The 21,261-nt window shown below is 45.4% G+C and overlaps 1 protein-coding gene across 1 annotated transcript; it reads right to left on the bottom strand.

Annotated features, from left to right (window-relative positions):
- Positions 1-2,683: 2,683 nt before the first annotated feature.
- Positions 2,684-20,398, bottom strand: KIF2C (kinesin family member 2C). Its single transcript, XM_039883974.1, has 21 exons — positions 20,177-20,398; positions 19,267-19,361; positions 16,764-16,865; positions 16,549-16,597; positions 14,853-14,975; positions 13,694-13,816; positions 13,046-13,146; positions 12,345-12,440; positions 11,820-11,874; positions 11,567-11,729; positions 10,452-10,542; positions 10,124-10,187; positions 9,954-10,045; positions 9,037-9,179; positions 8,071-8,275; positions 7,848-7,958; positions 6,942-7,009; positions 6,489-6,594; positions 6,282-6,395; positions 4,683-4,806; positions 2,684-4,599 (listed from the first exon to the last, which is right to left on the bottom strand). The coding sequence occupies exons 1-21, from the start codon at positions 20,238-20,240 to the stop codon at positions 4,517-4,519; spliced, it is 2,172 nt and encodes a 723-aa protein (XP_039739908.1). The 5' UTR covers positions 20,241-20,398; the 3' UTR covers positions 2,684-4,516.
- Positions 20,399-21,261: the final 863 nt, after the last annotated feature.

Genomic DNA, 21,261 nt, shown 5'->3' with positions numbered 1-21,261 from the left:
GTTTAAGTGCTCTAGATTTTCAACAAAATAAAATTAAGGAAAAACAACAAATGAAACTGAAAGAAATGAAAACAAATGAATTTAAAGTAATAAAATAGAGAAAAAAATATTTCAAATGGTTTAGAACAGGGTACTACTTTGATAGTACATCTTTAGTGGCATATACTCCAATGACAAAAAGTACTGCGAAGAAGCCTTCAATTTTATAGTGTATTGTAAGATGTATCATTTATATTAATATATTTAAATGATATAAAATGAGTAATTGTGATAATGGTAGAAACAATTCAACTCTGGATGGTGAACAGAGTGCAGTATACAGATGACACATTATTGAATTGTACACTGGAAACCTATATAATCTTATTAACCAATGTCACCCAAAATTAATTTAATTAAAAAAAAAAAGTCAGGGGCAATGCAGATTCCTGAGGCAGAATTACTAGTTGGGGCTGATAGGCTGATAAAACAGAACAAAACAAAACAAAAACACTTAAAAGAAAAAAACAGTCAATTGGGGGATTTGAAAAAAACTCACACATTTCTGGGAATCTAGAAAGGCACATGCTTATGCAGGGCTGAGTATATGCCCAGTCAGGAAAGACCTGAAAATGTGCTAATATCAGTGAGATACGGCTGACCTTGAAGTTCTGCACAAGCAGGAATTAAAGCCTATATATCATAAGAAAGTGGGATATATCTTAGGTTTGCAAGGTTGGTTTAACATCTGAAAATCAATCAATGGACTATACCTTATTGATGGAATAAAGGGGAAAACACATCTAATACATTTTCATGATAAAAACCACTCAACAAAGAGACAGTAGTGAACTTCTACCAGATAAACGCCATCTACAAAACCTCACAGGTAATATCATTTTTAATGATCAGAAACAAGACAAGGATGTCCAGTCTCACCACTTCTATTCAAAATTGTATTGGATATTCTATCCAGGACAACTAGGCAAGAAACAAAAGGATTGGAAAGGAAGAGGTCAAACTATCTATTTACAGATGACGTGATCCTTTATATAGAAAATCCCAAAGAATCTACAAAAAACCCCCCCAAAAAACTGTTAGAGTTAATAAACAAATTCATCAAAGTTGCAAGGTATAAGATCAACACACAAAAAAAATCAGCTGTGTTTCTATACACCAGCAATGAACAATCTGAAAATGAAACTAAGCAAAATAATTCCTTTTGCAATAGCATACAAAAGAATGAAATAGCTAGGAAATTAAGGAGGTGAAAGACTTGTACATTGAAAACTATATTGTTGAAAGACATTAAAGAGCTGAATAAATGGAAAGACATTTTGTGTTCATGCATTGGAAGACTTAATATTGTTAAGATGGAAATACTACCCAAAGCAATCTACAGATTCAATGTAATCCCATCAGCCTTTTTTGCATAAATGGGAAAGCTGATCCTCAGATTCATATGGAATTGCAAGGAGCCCCCAAAAGCCACAACAGTATTGAACAAAGTTGGAGGACTCAAACTTCCTGATTTCAAACTTATTACAAATTACAGTAACCAAACAGTGTAGTATTGGCCTAAAGATAGACATATAGACTAATGAAATAGCATTTAAAGTCCAGACATCAGCCCCATACATCTATGGTCAATTGATCTTTGGCAAGGGTGCCGAGACAATTCAATGGGGAAAAAATCGTCCTTTCAACAAATGGTGCTGGAAAAACTGGATATCTACATGCAAAAGAATGAATTCAGACCCCTACCTCATATCACCTACAAAAATTAACTAAAAATGGATCAATGATGTAAATATAAGACCATAAAACTCTTAGAAGAAACCATAAGTCTTCAGTTTTGGATTTGGCAATGATTCTTAGATATGACACTAAAAGCACAAGCAACAATAGAAAAAAGGTAAGTTGGACTTCGTCAAAATTAAAAGCTTTTCTGCTTCAAAGGACACCGTCGAGAAAGTGAAAGACAACCCACAGATCAAGGGAAAATATTTGCAAATCATATATTTGATACATACACAGTATCCAGTTCTTAAAAATCAACAAAAGATAATCCAACTTAAAAGTCAACGAAAGCTCTTAAAAGCCAACAAGATAATCCAACTTAAAAATAGGTAAAAGACTTGGATATACTCAAGAAAATAAAAAACATGCTCAAAAACTTGCGCATGAATGTTCATACCTTGAATGGTTCATTCGTAATGCCCCAAAGTGGAAACAACCCAAATAAATGTTCAACTGTTGCATAAACAAAAGGTGGTATATCCATGCAGTGGAATATTATTTGGCCATAAAAGGAATGAAGTACTGATACATGCTACAACATGATCCTTTAAAACATATGCTTTAAGTGAAAGAAGCCAGACGCAAAAGACCACATACTGCATGATTCCATTAATACGAAATATCTAGAATAGATAAATCCACAGAGAAAGAAAAGTAGATTAGTGGTTAGGGCTGGGGGGAAAGAGGTTTGGGGGTGACTGCTAATGGGTACAGGTTTCTTTTTGGGTGATAAAAATGTTCTGGAATTAATGGTGATGGTTGCCCAGTATTGAGGATACTAAAAGCCACTAAATTATACACTTTAAAAGAGTGAATTTTATAATGTGAATTATATCTCAATAAAGCTATTGTTAAAAACAAAAACAAACAAAAGCCTTGACATAAGAAATAAAGGCTAGTGTGGTTGGAGAACAGAGTGGTGGGATACAGTTTATTCATTCATTCAAAAATATATATTGTGTACTAATCATATATTTGAGATATTGTGAATACAGTATTAAATACAACAAAAATCTTTTGTCCTTACATGCTTAAATAGCTAGCACTTACATAGCACTTACTAAATATGAGACATTTTACTCACTGCTGTGTGTATATTAACCCAATTTTCATAATGACTCTATACCCATTATTATCCCCATTTCACAGATAGCACAGAGGTTAAACAACTCACTTTAGGTTCTGCAGTCAGAATTAGGATCTCACCTTGCAGTGTGGCTTCTGCAGCTGGGTTTTTAGCCTCTAAACTGTTTTGCCCAAATTGCATTCCTACTGGACCAGTAGAGAAGAGTTGACTGGGCAGGGCCTAATGGGCCATTGTAGGGCGTTCAGTATTTATCCCTTGTGCAAAGTGACATTATTGAAGGGTTCCAAGTAGTGAATAACGTAGTGATTCCTCTGGCTGGTTGGGGAGAATGGGTCAATGGGAGTCAAGAATTCAATCAGGAGACCAGTTACTCATACAGTATTCTAGGTGAGAAGATTCTCAGGTCCGGGATGGTGGCATTCTTTCATTTAATCTTTTCAGTTCTGTGAGGTGGGTACTGGTGGCCTCATCTTACGGATGAGGGGAAAATTCAAGTCTCTGGAAGCTTTTAAGGCCTCAGAGCTGGTGCCATTTTTATCAAACATCTGATATAGCTGAATTTCTGAATCCAGGTCCTATATTTGGTTATTTAATGGTCAGTCAGATTTATGTATTCTCTCACCGTGAGGTTGAGAATGCGTTTTACAAAGGAAATGACCAAGGCTGAGAGGGACAGAACCTGCTCTGTTCGACCCCACCCTTCTCTGGGTTTCTGCAGGAGCCCACATACCTGATGCTCCCAACTTGTCTCCCTAAGTGAGGCCTTTCTAAAACACATGTGATTGGGTGGCTCCTAGGCCAGAAACCTTTTAGTGGCTCATCACCATTTAGATAATTCACATTCCATGTCACTGAATCTGGAATCTCTCACTTCCCAAACTGCCCATGCCCTATGCTTGGTTCTTCAGTTTACCTGACAAACGTCTACTCATTTTTCAAGATCAAACTGGTATTGCCCATGGGATCCTTTCCTGTACAGAATCAGTGCTATCCAGAGTTGCAGCGGTATCTTTAGTTCCAGAAGGCTGACACATCCCAGGCCCTTCCCACAGGCCACTGAACAGGCTGATTTTTTTTCCTCTTTCTTTATTGTTAGACACAATGTATAAACACATAAAACAGAAAACAGCAAGGATCCTCTTGGGCCTCAAAAAATAGCAAGGAAGAGGTTCCAGAAACATTTTTTAAAGTACAAGACATATTAGTGCCCAGACCAAGGGTGTAGAAGGCAGGCCAGAACCAGCAGAGAGCTAGACTGAAGGCTCCTTCCTTCTCCCCAGGGCCAGGACTACCCCAGCAACCTTTCCCCAGCAGCCAGTCCACACAGGCAGAATGCCGACCAAGGGCAAACTCTACACCAGTGAGCCTTCCCCACTTGGAGAGAAGGGCAACACACAGGAGAACTAAAAGCTCCCTCCTCCCATCCTTGCTCTCCTCAGGGCTACAATTGAGGAAAAGGAAAGTAGTGTCCTGTGTCACTCTGATCCCCTCCCCAGCTGCCCTGGCCCTGATGTGCCCGTACTTGGCCTTTACCAAACTCTGTCCCAGCTCAGACCCTGACTAGACCCACCAGGTGCCCAAAAGTTCACTGGAGAGGGGTGGGGTGGTGAAAAGGCTGGGTGTGAAACCAAACATCTTTATTTGCAGTCGTCACAGGGGCCGTTTCTTGCTGCTTATTTGTTTGCTGGCCTGCTCTTCTAGCTGCATGGCCAGGCGCAAGGCCTTGATGACATCTGGAAGGGGAGGTGGCACACTCGTGTTAGTGGGAGTCTCAGAGGCCCCATCCTCCAGCCACACCCTGTCCAGCTGCACCCACCTCGCAGGGCTGAGAAGTGCTTGGCTTGCTGGGACAGGGCAGACTCTGCCTTGTTCACAAAGGTCTCCAGGTCATAGTCTGGCTGTTCGGTCATCTCGGAGAGCTCAAGCCAGCCTGGCCCTTGCTGCAACAACAGAGGGAGGACATTGTCGGTTTAACAATGACCAAACCAATTTAGCAAATCATTCCCGGGGCCCTACCATCTATAACGCAGATGCCTGTGCATGGCCAGGCATTTCTCCTGCCCCCTTATCCTCTCCTGCAGAAGTCCCTAGCTTGAATTCATCCTCTTCCCTACCCCAGACTTGTCTCTTATATCAAATGAATGTCATGTCTTGATTTCAAGCCAGAAATCTGAGAAACTTTATTCTTTTACCTTGCCTGTCCCCAAACCCAAATCAATGGTTCTTGAATTTCATGCCCTCACTCAAATCCCATGGCTATTGCCACTTTCAGTCTAGGTACCAACATCTCTCTTGAACATTTTCCAACAATCTCCTAACTGCTCTTAACTGTCTCTACTCACATTTCTCGACATCTCCAAATCAAGCTTCACACTGTGGCCACAGTGATGTACCCAAAGCTTTGAAATGACTATGCCACCACTCTGCTTAACTCCTTTCAAAGGCATCCACTGCCCTCATAATGAAGTCCAGGTCTCTAGGATGAACCATAAGACCCTTTAACACCAGGTCCCCACTGACCTATCCACAGCCTTAATCTCCCTCCATGATCTGCTCACATCTTTTGCTCTGAGCAGAGTGAACTTCTCATTTTTCCTGAAAGTACCATGTCCTTTCAAACATCTGTACCCCTGAGCACTCCAGGGAGGGAGGACATGCTTAAGCACTTATCCTTCACATTCTCTCCTCACTTCTAAGTGCCCCAAGCTCTTCCTTTCTGCTTTGCACTGAGCGCCCCACTGTTAGGATATACTTTCAGGGTTCCCCCCACATCTTTTCTTCCAGAGTAGGGATCATGGCAGTGCTAGCATCTACCACTTACTAAACACTGACCACATGCTAGGCAGTGCTAAGTGTTTTAAAAGCATGTCATTTAATTCTCAGACAAAACCATCCTGTCTTACCCATTTTAGGGATGAAGAAACTGAGGCCCAGTGAGGCTAAATGACTTTCAAAGGAAATTGGCTTATAAATAGAAGAATCGGAACTGATCAAGTCTTATTTTAGGGCCTCCCATCCATACTTCAAGTTTTTTGGTCCTTGGTCTCAGCATAGGAGATGACATATAGAAAGAAAGTACTCACTGAACATTCAATGAATATAAGATAAGGTCCTTGCATATAAACCACCCTCCAAAACCCTCAATTAGGAGCATGTAGGAGAGACTAACTCCAGCTAGGAGGACCTGGAGGAAGGCCTGTGTGCCAGGCTGAAGAAGAAGGTGTGGTAATTAGCTGCCCTAGAACAGCTGGATGACTAAGTAGAGAATTAAAGAATGCTAGTGTAGAGGGCTGCCTCTTGCCGTGCCAACCTGAAGACTTATGGGAGTCACGTTCAAGGAATGATGCTGATCACAGCGGAAGGCCTGTGCTAGGGTGGGTACACAGTCCCTCCACATCCAGGGCCAGCTCCCCACCTGTATAATCTCCTTGAGCTCTTCCATGGCCCTCTCTTCCAGCTCCCTGATCTGAGTCATGGCTTCATTAAAGCTGGACATCTGGGAAGACAATTCTTCCTCTTCCTTGGAGAACTAAGGGGGCCAAAAGGAGAGACGACAGTATGGCCCAGTTCCCATCTCAGCAGGCCACCTTTCTGTCTTGCCTGACCCCACCCTGTCCCTTACATCGCTTGCGATCAAGGCCCCATTAGAGCTGGCTTCCATCTCTTCTGTTTCCATTTGAGTTGGCTGCTCCCCACTGGGCCCACTGTGGGGGCTCAGCTCCTTGACCCTGAGAAAACAAGAAGGTCTCAGATCCCATAGCAACCTCCTTGGCACTCACAAGAGTGCTGCACCACTTGGACTGTGAGGCTTATGGCTGCAAGGGGATGGAGTAGCAGCTTTGCCTTTGGCCTAGGAGATGCTCATGCACACTGAATCCCCACCGAGGCCTGAAGGGGACTGGGACAGACCTTCTAGCGTCATGTCTGAACTCTCAAACCTCAGGTTCATTGAGTCACGGAAAAGTACACAGTAGGCGCTGAGGCCCCAGAGATCTCCTCCCTCTTTGACCACTGCCATTCCTTTCCCCTCTCCCACAGCCTTCTTCTCATCCCACCTGGCTGTAGGTACTGATACCTGTCTGCATATCTTAGTGTGTTTAAAGTATATTCACAGGAGCTTATGCCCGGTGAGATCATGGCAATCTGCAAGAGAGGAAGTAAATGGGTGGTTAAAGGTTGAGAATCAAGGGAAGAGGCTGCCAGGAGTCTCTTCAAGTCACTGACACTCATATGGTATTGGGGGAGAGAGCTCGTTAAGCACCCACTCAAGTTGCCAGGCAACTTGCTCCATGAGCACTACAAATTAAGGCACCTGAAAAATTGGTTCTCTGCCTTTAAAAGGTACATCTGATTACCCCTTGCTTCTTTATCTGTTTACTGACTCATTCCTCACACCAAGGTCACACCTTAAGGCTCTGTGGCTCCTGCTGGAACCCTCAGTTTGCCCAGGCTCAGGGATAATGCCTCAGGGAGAAGGGTTTAGAGCTTAATCAGAAATTCCCATCTTCCTCATCAGGCAGGAGAGAAGATATTCCCTGGAGGTCACGGAGAGCAGACCCTAGCTAGAAGGGCCTGTGGATAAAACAAGGAAGAGACCCAAAGCCACTCAAGACCCTAGCCCTTTCTACTTCCTAGGCTGGGAGTCAAGGAATCTGAGGGAAGCCACAGAGGCCAGGACTTCTCTTCCCTGCTTCCCTAAAGGTCCTCATTCTGAATTCAGGAGCCTCCTTTCCACCAGTTAAGGGAGAAATGACCTCTCCCAAACCCATATGGTAGAGGGAGTTGCACAGACATACGGCAAAGGGAGAACATCCTTTCCTCCTCTCTTAGGTAGGCAAAGAGGAGCTAGGTGCTAAAAGGCAGGGGCTGAAGCCCAGTCAAGCTAGAGCCTGAAAACCCAGAGAGCCAAGGGCACCAGACCTCCTGCCCAGGACAGGACTAAATGTCCTCCTGCACCACCTTCCAAAGTGCCCCCACTCACCATGCAGGTCCTTGAGTTCTCCCCGATAAAGGAGTCCCGTAGCACCTGTGTCAGCTTGCTCTCGCGGAAGGGGGTGTGAGCCTTGTTCTGTCCTAAGGCCCTGATGCACTCCTGCAGGGCAACAGGTACAACTGAGGTCCTGTCCTTCCTCTCATGCTGCCTACTTCTTCCCTCCACCAGCAGCAGTCCTCCAGGCCAACCCGCTCTAGCTAGCCCCTGCTACCTTCAGAGCCAGGAGACTTTTGTTGATTTCTGCGCCTTCCATGCGGGTCTGCCTGTCAGCACTAGAAGTGTCCGCGCCTCGCTCATTCCCTGCCAGATCCACCAACGAGAACTTGCCATGCACCCTCCCTTTGGCTCGAAGAAGAATCTGGAAGCAGGCGTGGGAGCGGGAAGAGTTGGAGTTGGCAAATGTCTGCCCAGAGGTCCTGTGGCAAAGGAAGGCAAAGGAAGATTATGAACTTCTAAAGTCACCAGCCACCACGGCACCCCAGTCCACAGCAGTGAATTCTCTGGTAAGAGAGGGACACAGGTCAGGGCTCTAAGTCGTCCTGTGTCTTTTTGTCCCAGATTTCTGCCCTCTCAGGACACTGGCTCTCCCTCTAGCTCTGTATCTAGTGTTTTCCTAGCACCCAAAGGACTGGATTCTGTGCAAGGGGATTGGACAGACCTGCCTGGGGAAATGGGGAAAGATGAGTTGCCTCTGTTCTGGGAGACATGGGGATGGAGGGGTTATCATGAACCATTTGGCAAAACTTGAGGCTCCCCGGGCCTCCATAAGCACTCCACTGTACCACGCCTAGGGCCCCGGAGGAAGAGTGCTTCTCGCTGCTACAGAGGAGCTATGGCCCCATCACTTCCAGCCTAGAACAGACCCAGGCCTCCTATCTCCCACCATAGAGGGAAGAACACCGAAGAGAAACCAGAGAAGTCAGAAGCATGCCTGTGGGGTAGGGGTCTGGGAATAAAGCCTGCCTTGCTTAGATTTAAGACCCTTTGACTTGTTCCTGATGAACCTGTGGCCCTGGGTCATCTGCCCACTGAGACAGATCCCTTACGGTAGAGGCCTTTACGGACCTCCCAAGCTGGGGAAAGCAGGGCTCTGTGGAAACACATGGGCTCAGAGCTAGTCTCTGTCACTTGAACTGGGCATTAGAAGGTGGCCCCTTCCCCTCACCAGAATTCCTACCTGCAGGCACTGCCTATGTCGATCATCTTGATGACATCGTCAGCACAGGTAACCAGGTGCTCTTGCAGCCCCACCACCTGCACCTGCTGCTTGCCATCCTCCAGCACGCGCAGTTTGGCCTTCTTGTTGAGCAGGTCGAACAGCTGTGCCAGGCAGGGAAACAAAACTAAGGCCATCAGGTGCCAGGCACCCCACCTGATTCCTCCTTCAGAGCCTGTCTCAGCTTAGACAAGTGCTGGCAGCAGGAAATGCAGAGAAAAGATAAGCTGGGTAGACTAGCAGAGGGCAGTAAACTTGAGTTCTGAACTGGTCTGCCTCAGTTTGATGCAACTCTGCTACTTTATTAGCTGTGTGAGCCTGGGTAAGTACTTAACTACTCTAGGCTTATTTCCCAGCTGCAGAATAGTGATGGTAAAGTTTCCTTATAGTGTTATGATAAATGAAACAAGTGCTTAGATTAGTACGTAGCACATTATGTCACGTTAATAATCGACATTAGCTATTATTATCTAGATCCCAGTCTGAGGAAGGCAAGTTGGCAAAAACAGAGTAGAGTGTGTATATATATGTATACACACATGAGGGAGAATGGATATGAGAATGAATGTGCATGCTCAGAAGACGAGAGTTACAAAGGAGGAGGGCTGAGGGAGCACCGGGCACACACAATGCAAATTTTCCCATCTGAGAGGGAGCCCTGAGGAGTCTACCTGCCATACCTGTTGAGTTTCGGTACCAACCTACCATTAGATGAAACCCCACCCACACACCCACCCACCTACCCACATGTCAGGGCAGAGTAGCCCAAAGGCTTCACAGCCCATAGGCTATTTGGCTTCTACAATTTCTAGCCAATCTCAAGGTTTTAGAAAGTTCAGAGGCCCCAACAGTATAAACAGGGACTCCCTGCCAGCTACCTTCCCATTATAAATCTCGAAAAATGTCACATAGACTTCCAGGCCCAGGTTCCGGTAGCGGGGCTGATTCTTCAGGAGGAAGACATCGCGGGCTGTGGGAGAGAGCCTGGATTAAGTAAGCAACCTGCCTTTCTATGCCCAACCCCATTGTGGCAGAACACGGTACTTACAGGCCATTGCATAGATCCCTTTGGATGCATTCTGGGCTTTCCCAGAGAGGTCTCCGCCCATAGTCTGCAAATGGACGGGGCAAAAGACCTTGGTAAAGGGCCCTTGGCCTAAGCTAGAGCACTACTGGCTCCATCACCACAGTAGGCCACACCTAAGCTGGGAGGCTGGATGGACTTGCTAAGGCCCCTCCCTGCCCCTGACACAGTAAGTGTATCTGGTGATGGGGCATCTGCACTAAAGGGACTTTCTGCAAAAAACTATCTTTCTTGTTAGAGACCCAGTATTGCACATGCGCAGGCTCATTCCCTGCCACACTTAAATACTCACATGTGTCTTGCCACTTCCCGTCTGGCCATATGCAAAACAGGTTGCTTTTCCACCTTGGAAAATTGTGTGTACCAGTGGCCTTGCTGTGAACCTACAGGAGAAAAGAGAGAGAAGAAGTGGTTATCTCTCCACAAAATGTGCATCCGGAAACATGGTCCTGCTGCCCTTTGACTGCAGAACTCCTGGGTCCTTAATTTCTCTTTCCAAGCACTAGCACTCCTCTCCTGCAAAGTGGTTCCACTGGACCCCTCTTTTTCACAAATCTGAAATTCTCCTACCCAATTGGGGAGGGCTAGACTGGCCTGCTGAGAGCAAGTTCATGTTCTACATGCTAACTGAGCCATCAGGCCCTCCTCTGACCCTGGAGACACAAGAAAAAAGCCTGAGCTTAGCAGCCAACTTCCAGTATAAGATATACTGTAAAGATCGAGGAAACCCTAGAGTAGGAGGCTTTGTGGGCTACATAGTTCTGTCACATTTTTTTAATGATCCTTTAAAAACATTCTTAGTTGGAGAGCCAATACAGAAAGGGATAGTGAGCCAAATCTGGCCCCAAAGTTTGTCAACTTCTGGTTTAGAGCAGTGTTGTCCAACAGAACTTTCTGTGATGCCTTTTCTGTGCTGCCCAACAGTAGCCACTTCCACACGTGGCTATCCGGCACTTGAGATGTGCTGAAGAATTGTATTTTTAACTTAACTTTTATTTAAAAAGCTGCATAAGGCTACTGGGTGCTATATTGGACAGAGCAGTCTTAGAATTTGCTGAGTCTGCTAAGCCCAGAGGGTAACGGGGTGGCTGCATAAGACACTGGAAGAATCCCTGGAGCCTGTCCAGCCCAGCCTCATAGAGCGCAGTGGGTAACACCTCACTTCTGATCCACTCAAGGATGGGCCGCTAAAGCTGCAAAATGGCATGTGGCAGCCTAAATGGGCCTCCCTGAAGCCATTGAGAGCCAGCTGTGTGCGATAGCTGATTCAAAGAAAACATGAGAGGAGGCCAGGAAGGGCTTCAGAGTTCAGCATGTCTGAACCTATAGGAAGTTCATGGAAAAGTCAAAAGGGGGGCAGCAGGGGTGGGTGGAGGGAAGAGGAACAAAAAGAGGCAAGGGACTAACCTATAGACAACTTCATTTGAAGCCGTTTCATCGAATGCAAAGTCAAAGCAGAATGCTTGGTTCTCCAGATACTTTGTTAAGTCCACTTTTAACTTGGGCTCGTGTACAAAAAGGAGACATTTGCTAGGAACGGAAATCACATCAATTTCTTTCTTGGTCAATTCTGCAGAAGGAGAGTATTTTCAGGGGATGGTCTCTGGACACAAGAACCCTCCGTCAGTCCAAAGCCTCTTTCTGACAGAATGAAGTTTACCTTGTTTATTTAGCGGGCGTTTCCTAACACAAACACATATCCTGTGCTCTTCGATCTTCAAGAGGATGAGAAGATAACCAATCAACAAAAAAAGTTAGGGCAGTATTGAAAGAAAGCTTATCCAGAATCCCTTCCCTTCTAACCCCTCTCTGGCACAGTCAGGGGCCAAGATCTAACACTAGGACCCCGCCTTCCCCATTAGTTACTCTACAGCATAAGAAGGTAGCTCGGAATTTTCTCCCCAGTTTTCTTGCTCTGCTGCCTACATGAAATTTCAGCACACTTTCATGATTAGTAAGAGTCTGGCCAACCTATGGAATGGGGGTGGGTGGGGAGTTTGTAAAGATTAGACTCTCCTATGCAGGCCTCACTAGCTCTAGCCCACCAAAGGATAGTTAAAATAAACTTGCAAGGGTGAGTGAAGATTCCTGAACGCTCTGACACCCTTAAAGGGAAGTGTTCTGTCTCTTAACTGTACAACTACTCAGAAAGGAAAGGTAGAAAGAAGCCCTTAGGTTTACTTACAGGATCAGTCATAGTAAGTGGATGACAATCCAAAGTAGCCCGAAATTCTTTAATCATCCGGGCGAATTCCCAGTTTGGAAAGCTGTTGTCATACTCCTGTTTGGGACAAAAGAAAAACGAAACTGACTGCTAAGATCTAAGTGCTCTCAGATCTCACTGCTGAGCAGAAGCAACATTTCTTTATGTGCATACAGTCTATCAGTTGACAAAGCCCCCACATGATCTCACTTCCTCCCACACTGGCTCCAGGCTGAGAACCCAGGAACAAAGCCCTGGGAATAGAGATTGGCAGGGGGCCCTAGGAACTGGCGCAAGGGCCACTGTCCCACATCTTAGAAGATCAGAAGGGCTGGGATTCCCCAGAGCAAGTAACCCAACTAAGGGGAAACGCTCCAAACCCAACTCCACCGCAGCACCTCCACCACATGTACACGGTTGGGTCGGCGGAAACTGTGCCCAGCAGCCCTGCTGGCCACTGAACTACACGATGGGCATGCTTGCTAGACAATCAGCATGAAGTAGTCCTCATCTGGGGGCCTTCAGAAAAATATGGGACTTATTTGTTCTCTGAATCCTGATAAGACACCAGTTAAACTTCCTGGATATCAGAATTGGAGCCTCAGTATTACTAGGGCCCAACCCTATCTGTGTTGCATTTAAGTTAAGGATACCTGTCCAAAACCCTTGCCCAAGAAAGGTACCTGAGCTCGCTTTATTCTCATTTCAGAGTTCTGGGCCCTCTTCTCTTCCCGCTTGTTCTTCATTTTTTCCATTTCCTTCACAATACATGATTTCCTCCGAACTAGGGGGGAAAAAGCCCATTCTTTTACTTGTCTAGGCTAGTCAGGCTGCTCTTCTCTGGCTGTTGTACTGAGTCCTGGGCCTTACCCAAAACTAGGCCTTCTCTAGACCCTTGCTCTTACATCACCATATGCAAGGAGAGGAAGAAATAGATGTGACTCGGGATGGACAACTTCACAAAGTAAAGATTTGCTAACACAAGCACCCCCAGGTCTAACCCAAGTTCTCCCCATACCTCTGTGGCACTTTCTCAACAACCAGAAGAGGTGAGACTATCCCTGCTTGGTCCTAATGGTCATTCTGGGCTGTTCTTCAGGTCAGCGGAGACTATAGCTGTGACAACACCTCCATTACATCAGAAGGCTCCTGCCAGCTTATAGGGATGGGGTCACCTCTTGTGAAAGATTGACTTCATGGCCACAAGGAAACATACCCCCATGTGACAAATACGGTTTGAACTCAGATGCCCAGGCAAGCCACGTTTGAGACAGGATGTAACCACTTGTCCTGTTCTAGGGGCAGGGCAGCAGGCAGCTCAGCGTGTCTACCTGAGTTCACAGGGTTTGCAGAAGAGCTGCCTCGGATGGAATGGACTTGCTCTTCTACCTCTTCGCTGACCATCGTCAATGGTATTTCAGCCACTGCAGGGCAGGAAGGCCTAGCGGGGCCAGCTGTAGGGGAATAAGTCATTGGAGAAACAGGCAAGCATATCGCAGCTGTGCTCATCTGACCCCTAGTGGGTCATGGGCCTGGAGAAGCGTGACTAACTACCAGCTCAGCAAGGGCTCTGGCTCCTGTAGTGTGAGCAGAGCTTGCACTTTCCTCTTTACCTCAGCCCGCACCCTGAACCCAACCAGTATGTCTACAGGGGCTGGCTCCAGGAGTCAAATAATTCTCAAAAGGATGTGTGAATTGCTCGGTATGGGTTTCGCCATGAAGGGGAAAGCTTTTAAAGGCCTGAACTCTTTAGGCTGGACCCAAACATGGGTTCTTAGGCCAGCCCTTTCTACTCGTCTGGGAGAAAAGCCAAGCCTTCTGACTTCTCAAAAACCTTGGAACCCAGGTGGCTAACAGGAGGAAAGACTGAACAGCCAGGAATAATGGGAACTCAAGCAACAACTAACCATATTGATTCAATCCATAAAGATACAACCTGTGACTTTTTACTTCTAGTATTTAGTCGTGACCCTTTTGTTTACCTTCATTTTATTAGAGCTGAATTTGATATATATAAGATGTAATGACTGTGTATCTTATAAAATCTGCATCCTTTTTATATCTAATAAAAGTTGACAAAGATATTTTAAAAATTCCATACAAAGTCCAAAAAGAGAAAAAGCAAATTCATGCTTTCAGAAGTCAGGATTATAAGTACCCTTGGGGCTTAGTAACTAGAAGGGCACCTGAGGAAGACTTTTAGGTGCTGGTAATGCTGTTTGATCTGAGTGTTAGTTACATGAGTGTGTTCAGAACATATACTCCGTGATTGTTCACTTTTCTGTACATACTGTATATTATGTTTCGATAAAGTTGAAAAAGTAAAATGAGATCATTTCCAGATAAGGGAGCAGTGAGGCAGGGGCAGAACAGCAGTGAAGCTAGGGGAGTGTGGAATCTTAGGATATTCCAGAACAGGTTTAGGGCAATGTGTGAGATGCTGCTCCAGGGCTTCAAACAGGAAGACAGATGAACAGATTCATTACTCACCGGGAACTGAAAACTGCTTGCGAGAATTTGCAGATGCAGGCAGCTCCACCTCCATATCATTTTCCTCAGTGGTGATGCGAACCTCTGAGACAGTGGACATGCGAGTGGAGCGGCTTCGGAGACCTGAAGAACCGGGAGGAGCAGCCAATCAGTGCAGCATGATCAGGAAGGCCGATGGGGGCAACCCTCCAAGATTCTATACAAGGTCAGATGGGTCCCGTCCACCAAGAAAGGAGCCTACCAATTTCCCATTCCTTCCACCCGAGGAAAGGAAAAACTAGAAAGGCTAAGTACTAGTGACCCAAAAACTAATTTGTTCCCATTCTGCAAATCCGAGAGTTTGTGAGGGTAAGTATATCTCCCTCAAGAGCATCTGTCTTGAGTAAATGGAGGGACCTACAGCCAATCTGAAATCATTTCTGAAGAGGCAAACCTAATCCTTGAAAAAGAGCATTATTAATCTTAGAGCAACACCTACCATTCCACAAACAATCTTCCCATACCTCAAAACAACATTATAAATATCAGTATTCCCATCTCATGGAAGAAGACATTAAGGCTCACATAAATTAAGTAACTTGCCCAGTGTCACTCAACTATAAGTATCATAGCCAGAATGTGAACTCAAGCCTGTCAGAATCCAAAGCCTGGGCTTTTCCCACTGCTTCAGGATGCCTTACAGAGCCAGGCCTGGGCCACATCATCAGAAACCTATGGGATCAGCTATATTGATTGTTTGAAATTTTAAAAGAATGCTTAACTGAGAGAAATAATTGAGTTATATTTTAATTCTTGTCAATTTCTACCTATCTATATAGTTTCCCTCCATAAGAGAGAAACAATTCACTTATAAAGTCACAAATTTGGAAATAGAACACATAGTGTCAGATAGGCAAAGATCAACTTGTACTGAATTCTTCAGTCTCCTACATTTAGGCTAATCTGATAGCTGTATATAATCATGTCTTTCATAAAGAATATAAATTATTATGATTTTCCTATTTCCCAAAGATTTGTAATCTTGTATTTCATTTCTACTATTTAATAGCATGCACCTTTATTAAGACTTTTTTTTCCACCAAAAGGAGCTGTGGCAATATTCTTTGGGGTCATGCATGTGGAATGAGACCACTGCCACTCCTGTCCCTCCTGTAGGCTCTTATGGTATAGCCAACAAGAGAGGGCTAGCACACACCACACCACTCATGCTCAACCCAAGTTTGCAACTGCATCACCTTTCACCTTGGGCCTCCCGTAACCTGAAGCTTCACCCAAGCAGTTATCTGGTCAGGGCAGTGATAACCTCTGGACTGGGATAGGCCTTGCAGGTATAGCTGGCTCTGAACAATAAGCTGGATTTCTTGGGCAGTTTGTGCCTATAGCCACACTCTATGGTCACAGACTATTGTAATCAAGGTGGGTTTATGGTGATTACTTATGTAGAGAAAGCCCAACCTTCTCCTAGACTTTGAGGCATTGCTCAATCTCACCCACCCCACCTCACCCCCAGATCTCTATAGCACCATTGACTATACAGCTCAAACCTAGCTTTTCTCACAGCCTGCTCACCGACTCAGACCACATAGAAGCCACCTGCTACATTAGAGCAATGAGCTTACTTCGGAGCTTCCTGAGCCCCAGGAACACCATTTCTGGCACACGCCCCATGACAAGAAGCCAGAAGAGATCCATTTACCTTCCTTTGGAGCGGGAATTTTGGAGTTGACTGATCTGCGTTTTTGTTTCTGAAAAACAAAACAAATCACTACATTATATGGCTCTTATCAATTCTCAAAGGCCCATGTGTTGTGCTGAAGTCCTAGGCAGTCCCAGAAAACCCAGCAAAGAGCCAGCAAGTCAAGTGGACCACCTGGGGCACTGGCTGCAGGTCCACAGATGACAGGCACCTACCTGAACCGTTACATTCTCCTGCAGGGGCAGATTGTCCTTCGGGTGTAGGGGAAGAAGCTGTAAGAGTTCTGGGTTTATTGCGGCCACATCATCGAAATCAATCTACAAGGAGCAAGTAAAAGTTTCAGTGAAACAACACAGCTTGTTCAATCAAACTGCATCTCTACAACCAACGCTTCCCCTTGATTCAGACTACCAACTTTAAGTTCCGCCAAGTACTAACAGCTAAAAATAAATATTTATTCCTTAGTCATGGTTTACCATCTAGATGGATATTGGTTTCTGATTTCTAAGCTAATGGGAGATGCCAGGGATGAGAACGAGGTGAAGAGGAAGACAGGCAGGCAGGCAAACCGTCAAGTAGTCCACAGTAGATCTAGGCCACTTGGCTCCCCTACTGTTCTGCTGGACAGTGGCGTCCTGCTGGGCACAGTGCTCCGAATATCTCTTGTTGGCTGACACGGAAGAGGAAACAAGTTCTAACTGTCCCGGTGATAGTAAAAATGGAGGGCCCTTCAGGATCTTATGGGCAGGGACAAGTTCCCGAGAGCTGCTACCTAACCCTAAGTCTACCTACATTTTCTAATGGGCCCAGAAACTTCTTCCCAATCACAGTGTCTGGCTCATGACTGCAGTGAGGTCATAATTCTAGGTTTACATCACCAGAGTCCTGAAATCCTCTAGAAACAACTCAAAACTTCATCTGCATACTTCACAGCAGGTTCAAACACACCAAAATAGCACCAACTTGGTTATTTGTACTTCGGAATGCAACAGAACAGAAGCATGGATAAGAACTCTCACCAGGGTGAGAGCTTTACCTTCTACTTATGCAACCTATATTTATTAACTAGCGTAATAAAACATTTATTAGGCATAAGTAAGGCAGAAGAAAGAAAGTACTAAATGATGAATTAAGACATATATCTCCCTTGCCTTCAGTGAGCTCTCATTCTAATGGAGGGAAGTCACATGCACAACAGGCTAGAAACCAAAGCAACATAGGATAGACGAGGAGGAGAGAATCAAAGAATACAAAAGCTGGCAAGTACTTCAGTAACCACACTTCTATTCACTTTTCTTGGACAGCTACAGACCCCTACTATACAACCCTCCCCCATTTCTAACTCCTAAACTACAGAGAGCATAAATGACATAGGAGATCAGAGTTCTAACCCTAATTCTGACATTAACTGATTCTCACGTTGATGATTTAGAGTGAATATCCCAGGAGGAAGGAACAAGAGAGTGTGAAGGCAGCAGGGCACTAGGCATGGTCAGAGTGAGGTGCTGCCCCATTTGCCCCTAGCGCAGGATACTATGTGTGGTACAAAGAAAAAAGTTGATAAGGATCAAATCTTGAAATGGCTTTGAATGCCTAAGAATTCTGAACCTTATTCCACAGGCAATATTTAAGCTGGAGTAAGACCCAAAAAGAGCTGTATTTCTAAACAAACAACAACAAAAACAAACAAACAAAAAAATCACAAGGAATTATAATAGCTGGTTAAAAGAAATCTTAGGAACCTCTTGATTCAAGGGCAGATAATGTATTCAATCCTTTTCTCAAATATACTATCTAAATATCTCCATATCTACCATAAGTCACCATGCTGAGCAAGCCCGTTAAATGTGTTATTGCATTAAGCTCCATGAAAGAGGGTCCAGGTCTGTCTTATTTGCCTCTGTATTCTCCAGCACCAAATATACTGTCTGGCATTTTGTAACCAGTACAAAAGGATTTGTTGAATAAATCCTCACAACAACCCTATGAGGAATATTTTATTATCATCCTCATTTTATAAATGAGGAAACTGAATTGCTAAGAGGGGCGGAAACATGCCTGAGAACACATAAAGTAGTGGCAGAGCCAGACTAGAATCCAGGTTTTCATACTCCTAGCCTGGTGACCTCTTCACCAGATGCCTCTAAAATATAAATGTCTTAGTCACATCTCTTCTTTTTTCAAAATCCTCCCAAGGCACTACCTACAGAGTAAGACCGCAAACATCTTAGTGCCAGATAAAGACCTAGCACCAGCTTCTTCACTAGTCCCCATGTGGGCCATCCGCTAAACCTTCCTGCCTCACCCCCACAAGCCCAACTCATCCTGAGTCCCATCTCTAGCACTATTTATCTGTGCCATTCATCACAAGTTGCCTTCTGTTATTTCGTATTTTGGAAACATAATTTTGTCTTCTCAACTAGGTTATCAATTTTGCTCCCCAAACAAATTATTATATGCACTCAAAAGCTAGCTTGGGTGAGCAAGGTTTTAGGATTCTCTGCAGTTTGCTTTTACAAACACACCAGAAACTATTGATTGCTTCAATTTAGAACAGGCTTGACTAAGCAAAATCCCAATGCATCCAAAGAGGACTATGTTTAAAATTAGGAAGGACAACACAGCATCAAAAACAAGGCTGTCACAGGTTCCATTTTCATACAGATCTTTCAGGTAGGAAGGTGTTACATGTGGTGGAGGCACACTCATAGAACTTACCTCTTTGCCCTTTGTGGCACCTCCTTCTGTCCATTCCACTGAAACACAGGCTTTCTCCAAGTTCACAGTCCTTACATTGGCACTGTGAATTAAGCCTATAGTATGAAAAGACCAGTTACCCATCTTTTTCACTTTTAGGATTCCTCAGAGATTCTCAATGTAGAGTTGATCTGAAAAAATGGACAGCTGCCTTTATTTTTAACACTAGGAGGCAAATAAACCTCCTGGCATTTCACCCTTAGAACATCCCATAGTGAGGTAGGCAGGGAACAAGTCTTAAAATGGAGTTGCAGGGGCTAAGGATTCAGCCCCACTCAACAGAGAGCCTACAGTGGGGTGAAGGTATGTTTAGCAAGGGAGTCACTCTAGGCCTTAGGTGAACTGTTCTGCAACACAGCACCGAAGCTCTAGCGCCCTCGGGTTTCTCTACCTCACTCCAGACGGTTATCTATGACCATTCTCCTAATGACACAAGTATTAGATCTGCCAGAGCTGCAGTAGCTGCTAACCAAAAAAAGAACTGCAAGCTCCTAAAGAGCAGGGATCTGTTCTGTCTAGTTACCCTGAATCCCAGTGCCCGACATGCTACAGAGAGCCAAGGTCTTTACAAGAGCAGGCAGTTTCAGGGGAGAATTTTGGAGGGGAAGTGAAACTGGCGACCCTAACTTCGCTGGGAGGTCCACTGATGCGGAGCCCCGCCTACTCCCGGAGGATGGCGAGGGGGCCCGCTGCCAGTGTAGAGGCCCCTGGTCCGGGGCAGGGAAGGCCAATTGCCAGTGCAGAGACCCGGACCTGGGGTGGGGGATGTTCCTCGACAGTGTCTCAGGCCCTCTGCCGTTTGGGGAGGGGCAGTAATTTCAGCCATCTCACAGCCCATGGGTCCCCCTGGCCTCAGGACCCCGCCCCTCACCATTACTGCGTTGGATCTTGATGGCGAGACCGGGAAACAAGCGGGCCTGAAGCGACGAGTCCATTGAGCAACCGGCAGGTGCGCCAGAAAGAAACAACAACTCTGCTAACTCTACGAAGTTTTAACGCCGCGTAAACCGCCGCAGTTTAAATCCCGCGCGCTAGCGTCCCTGGCGCGTCATCACGCTGTCGCCGGCTTCGCCTCCGCCAGTCAGTGGCGCTCCGCGAAGCCTTTCGGGATACGAAGTCTCCGGTCGGTCTTCCGGGGCCTGGGACCGCCCACTTGTCCGGCCCCCACTCTTGAGCGCAGGGACTGCTGGGAACTTCGGCAGCCCGCGAGACCAGAGTGTTTTTGTTCCTGGAGTAATAGCCAAGGACCTTTCTGTGCTGCTGGGTTTCCCAAAACCGAGGAGCTTCAGCGTGGTGTTTGGCTGAGGGCTCTGGGGTCCTACAGACATGGGTTCGAATCCCGACTCCTTCAGTTATTAGCTTGGTGACCGCGGACAAGTTGGAAACTTGACCCTCGGTTTCCTTTTTCGCACAATGGGGAGCATGTTTCCTCCCTCGCGGAGTTATTGCGAAATTTAAAGGAGAGACTATGTTTAAAGTGCCTGGATGACACAGACTCACTATTCACTAGATATCTGTTGTGTCTATCATGTGCTAGGCCTGGTGCTAGGTGTTGGAGATAGTAGTTTTTACTTTCCTTGACCTCACATTTCTAGTATGAACGGAGTAGAAAAGTAAATAACAAATCGTGGTAAGTGCTCTGAGAGAAACAGAACTGGGGTAGTGAATAATGTGGGAACCTACTTTAGATAAAGTGGCCGGGAAAGCAATCTTTGAAGTGTTATTTAACCGTAGTCCAGAAAACGAGGAACAGGCCATATCAAAATGGAGGGCAGGGAGGTGGAGAACTTTTCAGACCAAGATCTTAGAATGGTGTGTGCAAAGGCTCTGAGGCAGGAAAGAACTTGGTCTGGAGGAACGGAAAAAGCCAGTGTGGCTGGAAGGCAGTAGGTGAGGGGGAGAGGAGTAAGATCATTTAGTTTATAGTAGTAATTTTGGCTTTTATTCTAAAGAAAA

The sequence above is a fragment of the Pteropus medius genome, unplaced genomic scaffold (assembly GCF_902729225.1).
Source record: "Pteropus medius unplaced genomic scaffold, Ma_sr-lr_union100, whole genome shotgun sequence".
NCBI lineage: Eukaryota > Metazoa > Chordata > Mammalia > Chiroptera > Pteropodidae > Pteropus > Pteropus medius.
The sequence above is the reverse complement of the archived record's forward strand: the minus strand, read 5'-3'. Positions and strand labels throughout refer to the sequence as shown.